Source organism: Pteropus medius, unplaced genomic scaffold, assembly GCF_902729225.1.
Source record: "Pteropus medius unplaced genomic scaffold, Ma_sr-lr_union100, whole genome shotgun sequence".
NCBI lineage: Eukaryota > Metazoa > Chordata > Mammalia > Chiroptera > Pteropodidae > Pteropus > Pteropus medius.
In genome coordinates, this window is record NW_024344241.1 from 2,945,802 (window position 1) to 2,968,549 (window position 22,748).

General features: G+C 39.4%; 1 protein-coding gene across 7 annotated transcripts in view; it reads right to left on the bottom strand.

The window, feature by feature from the left end:
- Window positions 1-22,748, bottom strand: part of RREB1 (ras responsive element binding protein 1) — a 125,773-nt gene that overhangs the window by 41,439 nt on the left and 61,586 nt on the right. For 5 of the 7 annotated variants that reach the window (XM_039869396.1, XM_039869394.1, XM_039869399.1 and 2 more), the window contains exons 4-6: window positions 22,099-22,311; window positions 17,431-17,520; window positions 16,327-16,490 (exon numbers count right to left, since the gene is read on the bottom strand). In XM_039869396.1, coding sequence (XP_039725330.1) covers window positions 16,327-16,490; window positions 17,431-17,520; window positions 22,099-22,269 — 425 coding nt within the window. In that variant the 5' untranslated portion in view covers window positions 22,270-22,311. The remainder of the gene's footprint in view (window positions 1-16,326; window positions 16,491-17,430; window positions 17,521-22,098; window positions 22,312-22,748) is intronic. The other 2 variants (XM_039869398.1, XM_039869400.1) reach the window with 2 other exon arrangements.

A 22,748-nucleotide genomic window follows, 5' to 3' on the forward strand; every position in this document is an offset into this window, starting at 1 on the left:
GTAGGTAGTCAATAAATACCTGCCAAATGGTTGAATGGATGAAAACAAATGAAATGAATAAGTATTTGCTGAATCACTGAATGAAAGGAAGGATGAAGTATATGCAGAAAACCTGTTATACTTGCCGTATTACAACATATGTCTTCAGTTTCCAAGACATCTTATAATTTACTAGGGTTTAATGCTAGCAAACTTGATAAGAGACTATAAATAGCGCTATACTGAAGAGACTTTAATGAAAAACACCCCAAATGAGGACACATGCTAAGTTTTTCTCTATTGGAATTAATCTGTGTTCAGGCATTCAAACACATCTACATTTATAGTAGAGAGAAATTAAAGTCAAAATAAGTGACTGCTTTTAGCATAAAACTCTAGAATTTTCTTTTGGAGGCATGCCACATTAATATAGAAATCCTGCCACACCGTGGTCTTAGAAAGGAATTTTATCAGAACTCTTTCAGGAGTCAAGTAGTTTTCTCTCATTCATAACACCAGGAGGGGCTTTTACAGTAATGAACCAAAACAAATATTGCAGATGTTTCTTAAACTAGGAAAAAAGTCTAAATCTGAGTACTTTTAAGCACTTGATAGGAGTCTACTTTGAATTTTGGGATGGATATTTATTTCCTCCTGTAAATATAATCAGTCATTTTCTAAAATGTGAAAAGATCCATTGTAGCTAGGGTGGGTTATCTGCAAGAATATAGAATATACCAGAGCCAAAACAAATACACTTTGTATAAGAGCTGCATGCCAATCTAGTAAAGCAGGCAAAGGAGACAGACCCATTTCTAAAGCACATCCCTCCTTTCCTTCCTGAACTTCATTGGTTCCAGTTCCAAATACAGGAACCCTCTGCTGACTTTTCTTAGGTATGTAAATATGCAGATTTGGAAATGGAGGTAAACTCAACCATTCAAGCACTGGCTTGCTCTGAGAAGCAAGCAGGAATGGGGATAGATGAAAAAGCAAATTTTAGTGGAAGATGGTATAGGAGATAGACCATATGATGCCAATGAAGTCTTGGGGTAGCCTCGGAGGTGTGAGACATGTTAGAAGCTACATTCTAGTTTTACCATCTAGTAACCATGGAGACTCCTCAAATTATTTAGGTGACCTCAGCTTCAGTTTCTACATCTGTAAAATTCTCAGGAGAATACTATCAGTCTTCCAGAGTACTGATTTTCAAACTGTGGTCCTCTGATGAGCAGCACTGGCATCAGCCGGGGAACCCATTACAAATCAAATGCGAGTTCTCAGGCCTGGCCCCTGCACTCTGGGTTTCCATATGCCTTCCAGGTGATGATACTCATGCCAGGTCAAGTGTGAGAGTCATTGGATCACAGGGAAATTCTAACCCTTCATACTGTTTGTGGGTCTAGTTAACTATCTAAGACAATGACCTTTTTTTTTGGATGTAAACATTAAACCTCTCCCAGGCTCACTTGACAACATACCAGCAGTCCCTGCGCAAATTGAGCAGTATAAATACCTAACAAAAAACGTTGTGATGTTTAACATTCATAAAATATTTGGGATAAAATCATTTGGAAAACTCTCAATTTAAAGGATCATCTAGTAGAAGATGTCAAGGCAAGTTTCAACCATTCTTCAAATTTTCCCAAATCTAACTTACGTGTGAAGGTCAAAGCTCAAGTGAGATCTAGATTATTCCAGTATTTGCTAACTTTTCAGTCTTAATTTCCTCATAGGTTTCATAAATCTAAGAGCTGAATTATTTGATCCTCCAAGTGAATAGCATTATAAGAAAGGTCATTCTTTCAGGACAAAGGACACAAACTATACACAAATAGCACACAGCACCACTCAGGCCTCCAGGCGGCCAAACTGAAGTCAACAGGCTCCAACAGGATTTTACGGCCTGATTATAGATACATCTCCACCCCTACCTGTACTCTGTATTAGCTTTGCTTTTCCAATAAAGCCTTGTGATAAACAAAGAGGGAATGAGTGAGATTTAGAAGCATCGCAGCTCTACAACCTATGTTTTGGGCCAAAAAAAAGTAAGCCTCCAGAAAGATGTGTGTATGTTTTGAGGGGGAGTTTAAGGGTGGGGAGCTGTGAGTGACACCTGTAATGTCAACCAAGTCTTGTGCCAGCAAATAAGGGGATGGGGAGTGAAGACAGAGGATGGAGATGGACTTGGGGGTGGGAGTGGGGGTAGGGAAAGGATGGCATGGTATCAACCAAGCCATTCCCAGTGTGGCTCCACCTTTGCGCTCAAAGGTACCTTCTAGTAATTCGGGTGTTGTTAAGGTTCAGTCATGCTTATCCAGAAGGCAGGTCACACCAGCTGTGCCCGGGTGCGGAGGAAGGTTGGACAATAGTGTAAGTAGCCTTGCTGACCAAGGAGACAGCACTCCCATAAAGATGTAGATAGAAGTCAGCCTCGCATGAAGTGCAAACCTGAGAGAGGCGTCTCTGCTGTCTGCATGCTGGCTGTGGGAACACCTTGGCCAAGCTGTCCCCAGAGCTCTTGAAATGCACTTAGTGAAATGCTGAGATCCTGTGCCTACCGCACCAGGAGCCAGTAAGATTCCATGACCTCTGACGCCAGCACTGTGACTAACATAGGCTAAGGGAAGCTTTGCACCTTAGTAATAACACTCAAGTTTACTCCTGCTGCCTCTGCCTCCACTCAGGAGCTAAAGATAAGGGTGGTTGACTGTAGCTTTGTTGACTGTAGCCAGACACTCTATGGAGCCATAAATCTAAAGTGCATGAAAAGTTAAAGAATCTTAATTCAAAGTAGAGGTGTGCCTGGGATTCAGTTTCACATTACTCATTAACAATTGCATTTGCGCTATCTCTTAACACTCCTCAGCCCAGAGCTGCTCTCCAACCTCAACTCAAGGGTGCAGTTCTGGATGGATCCCCACTTCTGCTCTCCTGTCCCATCAGCTCCTGTCTCCTTTGTCATGTTTGAGAAGGCAATTCCCTCTCCATCTTGGTCTTGGGTAAGACCTTGGTACAAACACTGACTCATTGATGGACAAGGCTGGGAGGATGACTCCTAAAGAATATTTCTTCCTTAATGTTCCCAATCTTCCAGCCACACTTCAGGTAGGAGAAAGATAACCTTTTGGCTGTTGCATTCCTCCCCTCTACATTTCCACATTGATACTGGAAGCCGCTGACCTTGAAACGGAATTGAGGTACAATGTTTTCCAATTGCTTGTCTACTTCGAAAACGGAGGACCCTTCACCGCTCATTTTAAAGCTCCTTCCTCCTTTCCTGACTTTCAAACAGTACAGGGAGCTTGGCAGGCGGCCCATGTCAATAAATATCAACCTGTACAAAACCTTGATTCTAGATCTGTTCCTAACTGCCATGTCTTTGAATTAGTATACCCAAAACCCTTTGTATAATTTTTCCTTTGCCTGCTCTTGTTTTGTTAAAATGAATTTTTATTTGTTATAACATTCTCCATATATTACTTGGCTCCCTGGACACCTGTATATATCCACAAAAATACATAGCACATATTTCCATATAAAATAGATTCTTAAAAGACAATTGAAAGGCCTCAGAGGTTGGATGAGTTGACCTCTCTCTTACCCAATGAGCACCTTCTCATTCATGCAAAGCTGCTACTGGCCTGCCTGGACCTTCCCTGTGTTAATCCGGAGAAATGATAAGTAGAAAGTTCACTTTCTTTTAGCTATTTTAGGGCAGCCACCATGTTGAAATGGATTCTTCTCTTTCCCCACACTGTACTCCTTCCATTTCTTCAAATTTCCCATATAGGCCAGGAGACTGATCACATACTCAGAGCCGGCCCTGTCCCAGGACTCTGGCACTCACAGTCTTAGGTGACGGAGCCCATGTGAAGTTGACATTCCCAAAAGGGCCTCATCAGCTCAAGCCATTACCTCTGAAGGAAACAATCACCACCCCTACGGCTGGAGAATGCCCTTCTGTGGCAAATGACTAAAAAACTACAGTCAAGCCAATCCCTAAGCCTAAACTTCATGGTAGAATAAAAATGCTCAAGTCACCAAGACCTTTTAACACTTCAACTCTGAGGGAATTTGCTTTAGCTTTCTTAAGATGGCAGAAGCTAGTTATTCACATCCTCTTTCTTCTTGCAGAAGAGGAAGAGATGATTATCTCCATAATAAGGTGGTGCCAAGTCACTGTTTGCTGCTCCTCAGACACTTGTTCCAAAAAAGGAACAAAAAATGCTTAGGCCAGGCCCTTTGAGATGGCCTGCCACGCCAAAGAGGGAAATGGAAGGTGTGGGCGGTGGAAGCAGAGATGGAACACCATGAAAAAGAAAGTCATCACCCCTATGGGGACACCATTTTATATTATTTAGAGGCTGTAAAAAATAGCTGAGAAGGAACAGGGTACCAAGATCATTTCATCTCTGATTTGAAAGAGAATGAAAATTAATCTAAAGAGAAATGTCACCTGAAAAAACCAACTAGGCAACAGAGCCCCTGCTTTTATCTAAAATGGGATGAATATGGTACGCATGGCCTCTGCTTGCCACAGATGACAACATCATCAAATACTGTTGCAGAAAGAGAAGTATGCTGTTCTAACAACAGGAACCCAGAAAGAGAAGGTGCTCAGGAAGAAGGGTCCAAGATTTGCTTCTGATCTTAGCTGAACCACATAACGTTGCAGACCTCAATTTTCCCACCTGTAGAATTAGAACGATCCTCTTGAGTGAGCTGGGTTATATAAGCGTAAAGAATAAGAATTAAGTGCTGACACCACATACCAATGAACTAATTATGCAACTGAATCTCTGGTTTAAGGAAATACGAAATCCCTCCTCACTGAAGGCCAACAGGCTCTCCATCAACCCAGAGTCTTGGAGGAAGCAAAGGAGAAAGGCCCACGGGTGCGCACACACACCCAAGTGGGTTCCAGTGTGACACATACATATGCTAAGGTTTCTGTGCTGCTGGTTCATTGTTTAGTAGAGGAGTGGGGGCAGATTTTATTGCTAATCACCTTCCTTAACAAATCAGAAAAACGTTGACAGTGAGTGGGCACGTTTAGACGTTTGCTAGCACCAGCTTGTTCACCCCAAACAGGTTGGACAGGTTGAATATTTAAACAAAGGCGGAAAAATGCAGGTATAAAGAAGGACGTGCTGCGGTGGAACTGCAGCCAGCACCTGCAGGTTTACATTTGTGATCTCATGCTGGCGATCAGACTTGTTCTCCTTCTCCTCCTCTTCCTCTTTACTTTAATACTTTTGTATTATAAAACTATATGGGACACACACTCGCGATCTGTTCAAAGTTCTCAGGACATCAGAGAGCACGTGGTGAGAGAGAAGAACAGGGCCTGTCACACTCTGGAGCGGCAGCCAGCTCTCCGCTCCTCATCCTACCCTCAGCAAATACATACTCACCTTCTGTGACCTAATTTCTAGCTCACAATTGCCAGGTTGTTCAAGTGTGGGCAAGCAAGGATGCTCCAGGTTGGGATGCCATTCACCAGTTTTACCTGGTACAACTGAGCTTTTGAAATATTTCAACGAGATATGTCAAAACTATCGTACTGTTTGCATTCAAGAGAACATTTCTTTTGCATCTGCTTAATCTCAAAATCAAACTACAGACAAACACCACCTCTGCCAAAACAGAAGAAAATTTAAGTTATAAACAACAGCTTTCCAGTCGGCAAAATGATAAACTAATTATGAAGCGAGATTGTGATTTCGAGAATCAGTAATAGGAAGAAAAAGGCCTGACCGGTGTTTAAGACATCCTGAACTTGGATAATTTTATGAGCGAGCATTTTGGCATTACTGATCTTGAACTGCTCCGAGAGAAAAACACAGAATCAAAAGTGAGCACCAGCCACAAGCACATTTTTTGAATATTCTTTAAAAATACAAATAAATTATTCTGATTGTTAAGGAGAACAAACAAACAAACAAAACCCCAAACGAAATAGAAGGGCAAATGTTTTAGAGAATGTCAGTTTAGGAAACACAAAAAAGGCTTCAGAGACTGTCAATCAAAATGAATACACTTGCACTTTGCTATTTTTTAATGCTTTTTATCTTATTTGAATAATAAAATTATCTGACAAATCACTCTGACCTTTCCTTTTTAAAAATTTGAGGTATAACTGACACAGCACTATATTAGCTTCTGGTGTACAACATCACGATTTACTATTTGCACACAGATCGTTTTTTCTCAGGGAATGGCGGTAGCTTCCTATTATTTACAGATTTCTAAAATGTAAAGAATTCTGAAAGGAACCACAAATGCTCATCCAATATAAATGCTAATCCACATGAAACATACAAAAATACTACAGAACAAGCAATCCCCAAAATGGTATTCAAATAATAACGAGGATTTTCACGATTCGAAAAAGGAAATTCAGGTATAGGGCACACAACTACTCTATATAACACCACTCAAACACTGCTGGCTTCTTAGAACACAGCTAAAGGTAGGTACTCTTGTGGTTGGAAGGCACAGAGTCTATTTTCTTGGTTTTGTAAAATATACTTGCTTTCCAGCATGCAAAAAGGAACTGATAGGTTAAATTCTCCAAAGGGAGACAAGAAAGGAAGGGAACTACAATTTGTTAAGCATCTTCTGTGAACCAGAGGCTTGGGTATATATTATAACATTTCGTTCTCACAATAACTCTGTGAGCAAAACATTACCCTGATAAAGCTGAAGAGGAGGAGGCTCCCTTCGCCATTCTGCAAGCAACTTTTATCGGTCTTAGCCAGAGAGGAAGGAAGAGCTCTCAGGACACACAGAGAGGTGGCCTTTATTGAAACCACTATTGAAGTTAAAATAAAAGCAAACAGGTTTCAATTCTGGCCAATGAGATTTAAAGAGAGGCCAAAAACATTTAAATATAATCAAACAACAGAACTGTGATTATTTTTTTTCTGGTTAAAAAGGGTTTCGACTCTTATTAAACAGATAATTTTAAAATTTATCTTAAACTTTAATTTTAAACTTTAAAAGTACGTCTGACTATTTCAGTATACAGAGGACTAAATGTACAGAAACAGCTCTGATATCCAAGTGCTACCATCAGGAAACTACCAAACATTCACTGAACACCACTATATGGAAGAATCGCAAGTCCGGCACAGTTCATATGGTTATTGTGTCTATATCAGTCATTGAAATCTTGTTTATACAAACCCCTTAACCACCTTTGTACAGAGCCACATGTGTGGTCACAGAGCACTAATCATAAGTGGAGCTGAATATGTTACAATCTTTGAACATCCTTGAAAGACATATTCTTCTGATTTACCTTTCTCCCAAGGGAAAAAGACTTAAGTGTAGGTAACTGAAATATTATTATATAATGATTTTTTTCCTTCTTTTTAAAATAAATGTACCAAATAAAAGCAGATGTTCATACAGAAGGGTGATCCACAGATTTTTATCCTACAAGAAATTTCTTCCCATGTGAACTCGCCTGGAATCTTCCTTCCCTCTCAGGAGTTTGTCCGGGGAGCAGGCACCTGGTGACTAAGACTCATTTTACAAGATGGAACTAGCTGAGCCTCTGAGTGGTCACCTTTACTCTTGAGAAGTAGCAAGTACCACAGCTAGTCACAGAGTGTTTTCGGAAACTCAGTATTATCACGACAGAAGTTCACGGGGCCCTTCCTCTTGCTGAGCTCTGAGGGTAAAGAAGTGACCGACTATACCCTTCCGAGACACTGTCCTACCTCTGCTCCTTCTGTCCTTTAATGCTGGCCACCTGTTTGGATACCCAAGTTCAGTTGTGCATGCCAAGGGCTGGCTCTGCCTAAGCATCTGAGAGTAGCATGCTAAATTCAGAGCCTCTGAGGTCTCATTTGTCATGGAGCAGGTCACATTTCTGTGCAGCGAATGTTTTCTTCCAGCATAATAGGAACACATAAGCCTCTGTTCCTGAAGACTGTCCATTATCCAACGGCATCCTCAAGGGCTATGTTCCTCTACTTAGCAACAGAAAAAGTCAGGCTCGCTGCAGGAGGAAAGGAAGCCCTTAGCAAACAACTAGAGGATGTTCTAGGGATTTCCCTCCCTCATCTTCACCCTCCCATTGCCACAGCTGAAATGAGAACACATCTTGCTCTTTAAAGAATAAATGGAGAAGTTAGTTAGGGAAGTTTGCTCCTACCAGTTTTCAGCGTGTCCTTACCCATAACACATACTCCATAGCTCTATAGCTTAAAAGTCTACAGTCTGTAAAACGAGGAGCAAAGTATGAGTTAATTTCCTATCTTCCCAAAGCAAGTACATTCTACAAAAGAAAAAAAATCCCTATTTCTTTTCAAATGAGGTCTGTTTTAACCCTCTCTTTTAAGTATCATCACTTCTTCATACCTCTGCAGTTCAGCACTTTCTGGAAAGTTTTGCAAATTGCAAAATGCTCAATGCCCTTTTTCCTACAACAAACTCTCCCAGAGGGTGTGTTCTGGCTCAGTTTCCCAAGTTTGTTTTGGAAGACGAGCACCGCGCTATCCAAATTTTCAACGTGGGAGCAACTGATAAAGAGTTCTGGAAAGTTAAAAGCTGGAGCCATGATGATGTTTCCATGATACATGTTTTGTACTTGATGGCAACCTACTATTCTGCTCAGGAACTAAGCTGTGGTTAGAAAGGTTTGGGATAAAGGATTTTAAAACCTCAAAAACGTGAAAATCCACAGACAGGGAAGTGGCAACTTGAAACACTAAACTATGGTAATAAACTGAAAAGGTCTCTACCCCAACCATTTTCAAAATGAGCTAGATATTTGTATTGCTCTTGTCTCCCCAGTTACAAAATATTCAATTAAAAATATTTAAATTTATTTACTAGAATTAAATTATAAGACGTTATGAGCTCTATCAGAGCTACAAGACAACTGCCAACATGATTACACATAACCTAATTTAATGTGCTACCTGCGTAATTTAATGTGCCAAGTTTATTTTCTTTTACTAACATAGCAATTCTATTGCATTATGTGCTTGCTGATGGTACTCTCATCAAACTAAGATAAAGGAAACTCTACAAAAAGACTGACAAGCCTTGTAAACAAAGATAACTAACACGTCCTCATCAAATGACTAGTGGTCAAAGGAAATTGAGTTGTTCTATAAAGTAGGTGGCAACAAAGAGTACTTCCATATCAGTTAAGAATAACCTGAAACTGAAAAGGAGGGAGTTCTTGGGGTCCATGTTGTAAGATGTATAACGAGGCCTTCCTACTGTTGCAGCAACAAAAATCTGGGATGGAGCCCAGACCTGCCTCCTACAGGAGGCTGCTCAACAATAAACATGAGGCAGGCAAGGCTTATCTGCAGCAATGTGCGCACACAGAGATATCCATCACATGTGCATGTACAGGCGACCTTCAGGATAGGGGCGTGAGCAGAAGGTCAGGGCAAGTGAACTATGTACTCCTAAATGCAGCGTGTTCCAGACCAGCCTTGTGGGATCGAGGCTTGAAGAACTGGACCTAGAAATCCACACACCGGGAATCCTGTCATAGCAGGGGTCCTCAACCTGTGGCCCTCCGTGAAGAGACTGAGAATCAGACAGAGAGCCATGTTACATGAAGCTGGCACAGAAAAGGGGGGCTGGAGCACGGTTATAAATAAGATGAATGGGGACACGGGATGGGGGAGTGGTACTCAGGGCGCAAGGGAAATGCAGGCCAGAGGCTCTCTAATCACTCCACTAAGCAAGTGCTCCAGTGCCCCTCAAGTCAGCTCCTGGTTCTACTCAATTCTAGCTGGTCCACAGATCTTGGGAATTGCAGCGGCAAAAGGAAAATGAGAAAAAGAACTTTGTTCTTCAACACATGACATCCTTCCATGCTTTGAAAATCAAGCAAGGATGCAGCTAATCGGTTTGGATTTTCACGATTCTGTTTAATTCCTGCACACACATCCCAGGGCAGCTCTGGCCCCTGATTAACGCAACACAGGTATGTGCTTAGGAGAGATCACAGCTCACCATTTGAGTCTCGGATTCTGGAACAGATCCACTAGGACAAATAAATCTAACTCCACTTTCTCTGGCACATTTTTGTAACTGTTTTCACATTTTTATAATTTTTCCCCCAAAACTAAAGTTTCACCAACAAATAAAAATGGTAATGACTGTGATTGCTTACCAAAAATCAAATATTCTTTTAATCCATCATTTGTAATTTTCTGCAGAGAACATGAAAGTAGTGTGATAAACTCCAACAGTCTAAGATTTTGTTAAATTACAGATTTTGTATAGCAAAAAGCAAAACAAAAACAACCGCAATTTATTTTCTGGCATTATATGAAAGTTTACTTGGTATATTTTCCCTCAGTGGCACATACAACAACAATAACAACAGTAGAGTAGTGACCATTTCTTTATAAGTACTATTTAACAAACATCATCCTAAGTGCTTTGAACGTATTAATTTGTGATTCCCCAGAATGCTCTCATGATGTCAATAAAGGTATCGCTGCCTTCTACAGATGAAGTAACTGAGACACAGAAAGGTCAAATAACTTGTTTAGGGTCACACAGCTAAGAGTGGCACACCTCTCACAGATTATCACAAATGTGCCTTTAGCTTTGAAAATACAAACTCAGAAACATTCCCTACCTGGGACATTTCCATAGTACATTGTAAGTGTTCAGAATGATTTCAAAATATTACTGCATTTGAGCACAAGCTCTAAATGAGGTTTTACTATGCCATTTTGTTATAAGAAGAGAAAAAATAAAGAATTCTGCATAATTAGGACTAGAACTTAATCCCATCAATTAGTCCTTTCCTTCAAATCAAGATGATTCACAATAATAAAATGAGTACAAAGCCCAAACAAAACATCTCTAAGGCCTGCTTTTAAAAATATTTATAAATAGTAATTTACAAACAACTCCAATTTACACTGTTCATAAATGAGAAATGTATCTTAGGATAATATCAAGGGCTGTACTTTAAAAAATTCAAAATCATTTCTAAGTCTATTCTATTCATGTATACCCAAACAACACATCATAATAAAATTCAATAAAAAGCTATTCCATGCTCACCAAATACAGTTATGCTAGTAGGATGGCTTAAGTAGTTTAACAATGAAAATAGGAGACACCAGCCAGACCTAACAGCACTGTAATGAAAACATGGAATTATTTTGAGGAGGTGGGAAAGAGAGCTTTTTTCTAATATGCCAAGTAACACGAAAACTACATCAAATATTCCTCAGAGTAAGTAAAAGCATGGCCTCTAAGCCCCACTACCTATGTTCAAATTTCAGCACTGTTACTTTGATCCTAAGCAAGTTTCCTCATCTGCAAAATGGGATAATAATTCTACAAAACTTACAGACAGAGCATACAATAATAAATGCAGACATACATAGAAATAGAAGACACCAGCCAGACCTAATAGCACATCTAGAGAACACTCTACCCAGCAACAGCAGAATACACATGCTTCTCAAACGGATATGGGACACTCTCCAGGATGAACCACATGCTAGGCCATAAAATGAGTCTAAATTTAAAAGGACTGAAATCATACAAAGTATGTTCACCAACTACAATGGAAATTAATAACTGAGAACGAATCTGGAAAGTCACAAATATGTGGAAATTGAACACATTCCTAAATAACTAATGGGTCAAAGAAGAAATCACAAGAAAAATTAGGACATACTTTGAGATAAGTGAAAAAAAAAATACAAAATACAAAAACTTGTGGGATGACACTAAAGCAATGTTTAAAGGAAAATTTATAGCTATAAATGCCTATGTTAAGAAAGTAGTTCTCAAATCAATAACCTCATTTTCTCTACCTTAAAACACTAGAAAAAGGGCTAAATAAACCCAAAACAAGCAGAGTGAGGGAAATAATGTTTAGAGTAGAAAATTAATGAGATAATATTAAAGCAATAGAGGAAAATCAATGAAACTAAAAGTTGTTTCTTTGAAATGACCAATAAAATTGACATATGTTTTGCTAGATTAACTAAGGAAAAAAATAGAGAAAACTCACATTATTAAAATCAGGAAAGAAAGAGGGGACAATACTACTGATCCTACAGAATGAAAAGGATTCTAAGGGGATACTATGAACAACTGTATGCCAACCAATTAGATAACTTATATAAATGGCCAAATTCCCAGAAAAAAACAAAGTACTGAAACTGACTCAAGAAGAAATAGAAAATGTGAGCAGACCTATCACAAGTAAAGAAATTGAATTAGTAATTTAAAAACGTCTCAGAAAAGAAAGTCCAGATGGCTTCGCCGGTGAACTCTACCAAATATTTAAAGAAGAATTAATATAAACTCTTCACAAACTCTTTCAAAAAACTGAGGAGGAAATACTTCCCAACTCATTTTATGAGGCTAGTATTACTCTCACATAAAAAGCAGACATGGACATCACAAGAAAACTATAGATCAATATCTCTTATGAATGTAGGCAAAAATCTTTAACAAAACACTAGCAAACCAAACCCATCAATATATGAAAATGATTATATATTGTGACCAAGTGGGATTTATTCCAGGAGTAAGGTTAATTTAATATCCAAAACAGAATAGAATGACAAAAAAAACTTGACCATGCAGGAAAATAATTTGACAAAATCCAACATCCTTTCGTGAAAAAAACACTCAAACTAGGAATAGAAAGGAACCACAAACTGATAAAGGGCATTTATGAAAAATCCACAATTTCCATCATATTTAATGGGAAAAGATTGAATGCTTTTCCCCTAAGGTCAGAAATAAAACAAGGATGTCCATTCTCTTCACTTCTATTTAACCTTGTACTGGAGAGTTTAGCCAGGGCTAGCAGGCAAAAAAATAAATAAATAAAAGGTATCCAGATTAGTTTCAAAGGAAGAAGTAAAACTCTTTGCAGCCAGAATGATCTTGTATACAGAAAATCCTAAGGAAGTCACTAAACTATTAGAATGAATAAATAAGGTCAGCAACATAGTAGGAAATGAGGCAAATATAAATTTTGAATTGTATTTTTATATACTAGCAACGCATAGTCAAAAAATGAAATTAGAAAACAATTCCACTTACAATACCACCAAGAAGAATACAACACTTAGGAATAAATTTAACAAAATACAAAACTTGCACTCTGAAAACTAAAACATAGTTGAAAGAAATCCAGTAAGACCTATGACAATGGAAAATATCCCGTGGTCACAGATTTAGTATTGTTCAGATGGCAATGCCCCCAAATTGATCTACATATTTTACAATCCCCATAATTATTCTAGCTTCCTTTTTTTCAAAAATTGACAAGCTGATTCTAAAATTCGTATAGAAATGTAAGGAACCCAGAACAGCTACAACAATCTTTAAAAAGATCTAAGTTGGAGGCTCTATATCTCCCAATTTTAAAACTTACCAAAAACTACAGCAATCAGTATACTGTTAGCCTCAGGATAGACAGAGATCAAGAGGACAGAACTGAGAGGACATAAATAAGTTCTTACATTTATGGTCAACTGAATTTTGACAAGGGTGGCACGACAACTCAGTAAGTCTTTTCAACAAATAGTGCAAAAAACTGAACTTGGACTCCCTCCATCCTTACACATACATAAATATTAACTCAAATAGATCACAGACTTAAATCTAAGAACTAAAATTATGAAACTCATGAGATTCTACTTCATGCCTATTAGGATGGCTGTAAAAAGAAAGTTAATAAGTGCTGATGAGGATGTGGAAAAACTAGAATCCTCATACATTACTGGTGGACACATAAAACGATGCATTTGGAGAACAGTGTGGCAGTTCCTTAAAATGTTAAACAATGGAATTACCACATGACCCAGCAATTCTAGTCCTAAGTATCTACCTAGGAGAAATGAAAACATGTGTCCATATGAAGAACTGTTCAATAATGGTCACAGCAGTATTATTCATAATAGGCAAAAAGTGGAAATGACTTAAATGTCTACCAATTGATGAAGAGATAAGTAAAATGTGGTATCCATACAATAGACGATTATTTGACAATACAAAAGAATGAAGTATTGATACACGCTACAAAATAGCTGAATCTTGAAAACATTATACTAAGTGAAAGAAGCCCGTCACAAAAGACCACATGTTATGATTCTATTTATATGAAATGTCCAGAATATGCAAATCCAGAGACAGAAAGTAGATTAGTGTTTTCCTAGACTAGAGGGTGAGAAGTAATGGAACTGCCAATGGGTGTGGGTTTCTTTTTGGGGTGATGAAAATATCCTAAAATTAACTGTAGTAATGGTTGCATAACTCTGAATATACTAAATCTCACTGAACTGCATACTTTAAAAATGAGTGAAACGTATAGTATATAAATTATATCTCATAAGGATGCAAACAAAATAAAGTGTTCAGTTCAGTACCCGACAGTGTACCATAGGTTTAGTTATGATTATCTATAAAATGCATTGTCAGACACATCATAGTAGAAGATAGTAACTTCTACTTTTATAGGTGTGTTTACCATTTGTCATATTCAATCATGGATATTGTCTCAAAATGGAAATTTTCCAAATCAGGAGTGACCGGGCCTAATACCAGCAATGGCTCATGGAGGATCATATGCAGTAAGTGGTCAGGGTCAAAGCAGCCAGGAGGAGGGTACTTCTCACTGATGTACCCTTATCACTCTCTACCAATTTAGATCTGGCCCCTGGGGAGTTCTACTGAGCAGGGAGGGCTCAGGAGGAGAAAGTGGAGAAACTGCCCAAGAAGGGAACAGGCAATAAATATTTCAAGGACCAGATTTGGAGAGGGCAAATATGTAGAGGAGGACCTTATGGGGGGAACATGGGGAAGATAAGAGAAGCAGGCAAAACAAAATAAAATGACAAAAAGAAGGCAAAATGATACAGGCTGATATGGTGGTAAAAAGCAAACAGCTGAAATGTAAACTATCAGATTAAAAAATGGCTGCAGTGTTCATTTCCTTCATTGTACCCAAAAAACACTCCTGGAGGAGATGAGGGGGCAAAGAGGATTTAAAGTTTTACATGGGAAAAAAGGAACAAAAGGCACTTCGTAAAAAGTCTTTAAAATGTTGATACTTTCAGAAAGTCATACTATACTACACTTCTAACAGTTCAGATTGAGAAATCTATAGACTTTACATTATTGCAGAATTACTTAGAAATGTAAATAATAATAGGAAACATTTATTGAGTGTTTACCATGCACTGAAATGATTATTTCCTAATCCTCATCCTAGTCCAATGACATGGATACTATTAAAAATCTCATTTTAAAGAGGAGGTAACTGAGGTACAAAGATTCAGTAACTTGCTCAAGGATGGGAAATATACAAGTGGCAGAGCTGAGATTTGAAATCAGGTGCCTAATTCCAAAATCCAGAAATTTATCACTATATCAGTATTCCCAAGAAATCATTTTATATTCCCAAGAAACCATCTTATATTAGTGTTTACATATAATAAAACACAAATTTCACAATAACTAATATAAAGCTTTCTTTTGGAATAAATACGTTAAAAAAAAGATGTTAGTCAATTTTTATAAAGAAAGCAGCCTAATGTGTAGAAAGAAACATGGAAAAGTAAAATTAGACTGATTTTCTGAGAAGGAAAAATTTTGTATCCCTTTAAAAATTTTTCTTGGCGTTCTAATGTTCCTAAAATGTGTAAAAAAAAAAAAAAGAACATTAAAAAGTATTTCTGTTCTAATCTCGCAAAACATACGTATATTTTATGAAGTACATTTTCCATTGGTTCATCCCACAAAATTTTAATATGCCTACCACTCAGCTCCTTCCCACTTCTGAGTGAGCCTCTTTCTCCCTCAGGAAGTAAATTCCTGACATTTAGCAGGTCTTTTTTCTTCATTTTATCCTATCTTATCCTAAAGCTCCAAGACCAGGCCACTTAACTATTTATTAAAAAAGCCCAGAAATTTTCCACAATGAAGAGACCTGCAGGGAATCTGGTAGGCATATGCAGGTAGTTTTAAAAAGGCAAGAGTTACTGTGTTATTCCTTGAGGGTTCCTCTATATCTGATATGTTGTCCACATCTGGCACCCAAACAATTGGAAACTCCAATTGGCAAAGGCAGAAGGACTATATTTCATCCTGATCCCCAAAGGACCAAAGACCTAGCCCAGGTACTTCTGTACTCTGATGAGATACCTCTAATGCACTGGAGATAGTATGCACAAACAAAACCATCTCTGGCTTTTCCATACAGTGAACAGAACTCAGAACTCTTAACGCCTTTGGGCAAGTCCTATGATGGCTAAGAGGCCACCTTACTATCAACTCCCAGATGCTAGCCTCCAGGCCAAGGCAACCCTCACCCACCTGTGCATGTTCCCATTGGTGGTAAAAGACTGGCCACACACAGTGCACTTGTAAGGCCTCTCGCCAGAGTGAACCAGCATGTGGCGGTCCAGGGAGCTGGCCGAGCTCAGCGACTTCCCGCAGATGCTGCATGAATGGTCTGCTCCTCCAGTGTCCGTGTTGTGCTGCAGAAAGCAATCACAGTGGCCACTTAAGAAGACGGGTCAAACTTGGTAATGAAAATCCAGAGCTTTATTAAAAACACCAGTGAAGCTTCTTAGTTATTTTTTTTTGTTTCATTTTAAATACCTCCCTGAATGTCAAAATCTAGCAGGAACAAAGGCAAATAAATACTTTGTATGGTCTTCTTCTACTCCCGTGTTCCGTTTTGAAAAATACTTCTGCCAAGGCTGAGAGAGAGGTGGAATCTTTGAAGGTCTTCCTTGAAGACACATACAGATTAACTGACCACATATATTAACATGAACAGGAAGACTCTCAAGTATGAAATACGGTCCTCACATTAAGTATCAAAGTCCATTCATCAGCTTTGATGACCCAGTCTTGCTCTCAGGGAAAGAGAAATGAAACTTGAGTTTAGAGCGTTCTGGCCTCTGAAATATGTTAAGAAGGAACATTTCTATCCAAATTAAGTATACTTTGTCAGGAATCAGGCATAGCAGCGAGAGACAAGGAAAAAATCTCATAACAAAGGAGAAGAGCCAAAAGAGATCCCAATCAAGTCACTTCCCTGCTGCATGAAGTAAGGTTATTGCAATATAAAAAATAGGGGTCTACGCCTACACTCTCACTGTTCTGTAAGGGGATGTGGTTTATAGTGACAAGTCATGTATGATGCAGTCTTCTGTTATATGTGGTCAGTGAACTCTATGTTTGCTAAATTTTGAAAAGATATTCTGTGTTGACCTGGGGCTTTGATACAATAACACAAACGCACAAAAATTATTTCAGAAGCACCCTTCAAAGAATTAAATATTTAAATTAAATATTTAAAATAATAAATCTAAATTAAACACAGCCACAATGCATCCATTAAGATCAAATCATCTTGTCATCTTTTAATGAAAAATGATTTAAAACAAAAATATAAAAGCAGCAGCAAACCTGACGAATGTGCATAGTTAACTGATGCTGTGTAGTGCAAATCTTTTCACACAGGGGACAGTTATAGGAAGACTTCTCCTCTTTCGTTTCCTGAAAAGATAAAATAAAAGGGAGAATCAATTTCACCTCACAGTAAACTAGTGCCTTTTATTTCTGTTATGAGCATCTGAAGCAATGAAACAACTGAAAGCATAGGTTCTGGGGCCTGTCTGGGTAGGAGCTTGGGCAAGTCATCATCCTGTTGTCCCTCAGTTTCCTCGTTTGTGAAATGGGAAGAATAATAGCATCTACCACATCACACCATGATGAAGATTAATTCAATTAACATGCATAAAACACTGGAATAGCGCCTGGCACAGGGTAAGTGCTCAATTAAGTATTAGTGTTATTAGACAGATTTCGTTTAATTAATAATCAGTGCTGGTGAAAAATTAAGCATCAAGTCATGGGAGAGCTAGAAAAGGAATATATTTCTCCCCAAGTCCGACCCAGGATCCAGTCACCATTTTCTACCTGGTTTTGAGGTCCCCAAGAACACGTGAGAGGTAACGAAGATCTCATGACAAACACTCACCCTCTCAATGGAAGGACTCAGTACCCAGCTGTGTGCCCAAGAGGCATCGACATGACCCTTTTCACTTGCTGCTAGCATCTGCTTGATGCTGCTCATAAACAGTAATTAAGAATAAGAATGCTGGCCTGTAGAAACTGTGATAAGGAATGACAACCCTATCACAAAGGTGATGACAAAAGGACCAGCTCACTACTTGGTGTGGAGGCTCATTTTATGTTTTCTCAAAACACACAGGACAAGCTTCCCTGAAGCAATATATTTTACCTTTTTAAGAGAAATGACAAGCTTCTTCACTAGCCATATATTGTAACTCCTCTTACAAAGTAATTCATCGAGGGGTGCCATGGATGTACCCCATTATTGCCTCCTCACCCACATAGTCCCTAAGCACCACAGGGCTCTGTCCACATCCCCAGAACTAATGGGATCAAGGCCTGGACACCTCTCCCAGTAATATGGAATTGAGATGCTTAGAGACCTTTAAGATCAGCAGATTTCCAAAGATTAGGAGAATCACCTGGGGAGCTTTCTGAACTACAGATTTCTAGACCAGACTTGTGATAGGCTGAATTAGAATCACTGGGGCAGAGGGCCTGAACCCCAGGAATCTGTTTCACAAGCTCCCCAGAACATGTTGGTATGTGCCCAGGTTTGGGGATGACTAAGTTACTAAGTTAAGTCATCATGAGCACTTGAATTAAAAGTTCACGTAGCGTTGGGACCAGACCCAGCACTGTGGCAAGCCAAAGCCACGAGATGTTGGTGGGAAAACGGCTAGCTAATGAAAGTGGGAGATCAGGCAGCCTAAGAGAGAGGGAAGGGCTGGGCCCTTGGGCATCTTTCAACAGACCTCTTTTTCCCTGTACTCATTTGAATGAGTTTCTGTTCCTTTCCCAAATACCAATTATTGAATGCATACTACGTGCTAAACTCTGTACATAACAGAAACGTCGGTTTTTTCACAATCCCTAAGAGACAGCCACTATTACAGATCCCATTTTCTGGATGAGGAAACTGGGGTACAGAGAGGCAAGTCACCTGCCCCAAATCAAAAAACTATTACATAGTAGACCCAGGATTAAAACTCAGGCCAGCTGCTTGACAGTCCAGGCCCTAAACCACTATGCTGTATAAATCTGACGGGAAAAAAAAAAAAAAAAAGATTAACTCCAAGGCACAGAAAGGAAACACCCTTGTGGGTGGCTTATGAGAAATGACAAAAATAAGTCACCCTGAAGACGATAAAAACAAATGGCACCATACACCAGATGCGGTGGAGTGAATGCATGATGATGTCAAGTACATAGCTGCCTACAGTGGTTCTCTCACTCCTCTTCAAAGACTAGTAAGTCTCATTTTAAGCAATACAATAGTCCACCCCTATCCTCAGTTTCACTTTTCACGGTTTCAGTTACCCAGTCAACCATGGTCCAAAAAAATTAAGTGAAAAATTCTAGAAATAAACAATTTATAAGTTTTAAATTGCGCACTGTTCTGAGTTGTGTGATGAAACCTCACACTATCCTGCTTTGCCTGCTTGGGATGTGAATCATCCTTTTGTCCAGCATCTCCATGCTGTATACACTCATTAGCCACTTAGTAGCCAACTCAGTTATCAGGTCAACCATTACGGTATCACTGTGTTTACGTTCAAGGAATGCTCATTTTACTTAGCAATGACCCCAAAGTACAATAGTGATCTGGCAATTTGGATATGCCAAAGAGAAGCTGTGAAGTGCTTACTTTAAGTGAAAAGATATGTATAGGAAAAAACATTACATATATATATATATATTTGGGTTCGGTACTATCCGCTATTTCAGGCATCCACTGAGGGTCTTGGAAAGTATCCCCTGTAAATAAGGAGGGACTACTACTGGACAACCCTTTCTCTAGTCTGTGGCAATGGGTCTGAGAACTAAGTATACTATATATTTTTTCACTCTCAAATTTTTTAAAAATTACAGATATGAATTCTAAGGAAGTTGTTAACCCAGAGACAACAGAAAAGGGAGCATCATGATACTGGAAGAAGCTACACTAGAGAATTTTGAATCCAGTTATTGGGGCCGAGCTTGTGGAAGAAGCACACTTCCTGAGCTGACAGATAAAATTAGCAGCTAATGTGATAACTAGCCATTCCACAGTGAAACAATCTGGCACCTGTGTCAGCACTGTGCAGTGGCTAATCTATCCTGGAACTCGGTGTACTAGCGCCAATGAGACTTCTCCCCAGGGCTCCTTCTCTCAGCCCTCCCCACCCACTCTCAGGTGAGGCTAGAGAACCCTCTCCCTCCAACTGCATTGTTTTGTCTTCCGTTTTTTGTTTTTGTTTTTTTTAATGCACTGCTCTTCCCATGCTACCTCTGGTCCAGACCTCCTTTCAAAAAGGAAGCCAGTGCCCCAGGGAACTCTGAAGGGCATAGGAGGGAAATGAAAAATGGCCCAGGCACATACCTCTACCATCAACTTCACCACATTTAGAGTCACCTCCACTTACCATATAGGGATGGAAGTGCTGGTTGTCTCCTCTATGGCTCTACCTACAGTCCGTGAACCACTGGGAAAGGACTGGAGCCCAGACTTGTGCCAAGTCTGCTTAAGCAGGGGCAATGCTGGGCTATTTAAAGAAGAGCTCATTCTTACCCACTCCACTTTTTCCTTGTGGAACAGAGAAGAAAGAGGCCTTATCTATCTCATTCACCCTAAAATGCTGACACCTGACACAGTATCTGGCTGAAGTAGGAGCTAGGTGTATGTTGTGAAGTGGGAAATGGATGAAGAGATGGACGAATAGATGGATGGATAGAGACAGTCATGTCAGAGTGGAAATAAACCTTTTCTTCCCAGAGCTAGCACTCCTTCTTGCCTCAGGCCACATTCACACAGGCTGAGTATTTTCTCAGGTACCCATAGGAAGAGAGGCATGCGGAGACAAGGGAAAAAAGAGAAAAAGGTATCAATGCTCCAATCCTAAAACATTAGTTAACTCTGCCAAATCTTCAGCTCTGAGAAAGATATGGAGAAAACAGACACTCTCCTATGCTGCTACAGGGATTTTAGGCTGGTACAATTTTTCCTGGAGGGCCAGTTATATCCAAAGCCTAAGAATTTATAGAAAATCTTCACAGATGTGCTCAGACAATTCTGTATAAGAGCAGTCACTGTAGGGTATTAATCAAAAAGAAAATTCACAAAAGCCCAACAGGTTTACTTTTGTTTCTATCCTTGGTATCTAGACAAATTCATAAACTTGCCTTCTCCCCAAGGGTTTGGTAAAACCTCATTAAATCAGGTAAACCAAAAACTAAATGTGGAAGAATCAGTTCATATTGCGTGGATTCAGAAAAAAAAAAAGAAAACTATTTATCCCCTGCCTCACTCCTTGAGCTTCGTTGAACATCTTGCTAACGAGAGCAACAACTTTTCAAGTGCCCCATTTGTACATTATCTAAAAGATTCATCTTATTTCTCAAGGGAGGGGACACAGACTTTTGTAACATCATTAATCCTCCCAATCCCTGCCCGCTCATTTACTCTTTCACACTTCTTTTGATCCAATGCCCACTAAGTTCAAAAGGACTAACTCGCCTCTTAAGTGGAATTCTTTGGAGCTAAATTTTGTGCTTTGTCAAGGATGGAAAGCTGGATAGTGGCTCCAGCACAGCCAATACTTATTTGCTCCTTAATCTGAAGACACTTAAAAAAATCATCAAGGAGGTGGGTTCGATAAACAAATTAACCAGCTGTGAGCAAGAAAATGAACCATATCACAGTAGAGAATGAAGTCAAGTTCTTTGCCTTGGCCATCACGTGAAGAAAGCTGGCATTCAAATCAAATTACAGGACAGAGAATCAGGGAGCCTTCACCAGTACTGACAACACAGAAGAGAAAATTTTCTCCGTGAAAGGGAACTGAAATAAGCTATGAAAAGCTTGCTCTTAAAAAATGATTATAATCTCTGGGTATGTCTATTTGTTCTGAACATATCCATGATTTGGTCTTAGGAAGCTGGGGCTCAAGGGAACATCCTTCTCTCAATGTTCTGAGACTAAAGCCACCAGACGTCATCGCCTAGTGCACAAAAGCTTACCTGGTTCCTTCTGCCAATCCGATTTGGTCCTGGAGGCTTCGTGAGGGACTTGATGCTCTGGGGGCTCCCGCCATTCTCGGCGACCTTCCCTACACTCATTACCGCTGACATCATGGTGTTGATGGAAGACAAGTCTGAACCTTCCAAGCCAATGGGCGAACTTGACGTCATTGGGACAAGGGTTTAAGCTTCTAAGAAGCCTCTTCTACAGAACTGAAAATTGGAAATTGCTGATGTGATCACTGGGAAGTTTAGGCTTCTGTCAGAGCCAGGTGGCACTGGTCATGGCTACCGTAACTGTGAGTCAGGTCAAAACCTAAAACCCTCCTTCTTCAGTTCAAGCTGATACTCACACTCATAATGACTTAAAAGCTTTCATCTAAATAAAATGTCATACCAAAGAATAATCTTGCTTCCTTTCTAAGCGTATGCCAATGCAACTCCGCAACTCCCGAAGCCACCTGAGGCAGGTCTCTTTGTCTTTCCTAATCTTCCATTAGGCAGAGTAGAAAAGGCTGACCCAACAATTAGGAAGCTAAGGGAGCTGCCACTTGGCCAGCACTCTCCTAATAATCTAACTCATTTGCTATTACACGAATGTTGTATACCTGACAACTAACAATGAAAGTTATCAGGTTTCACTTAACTCC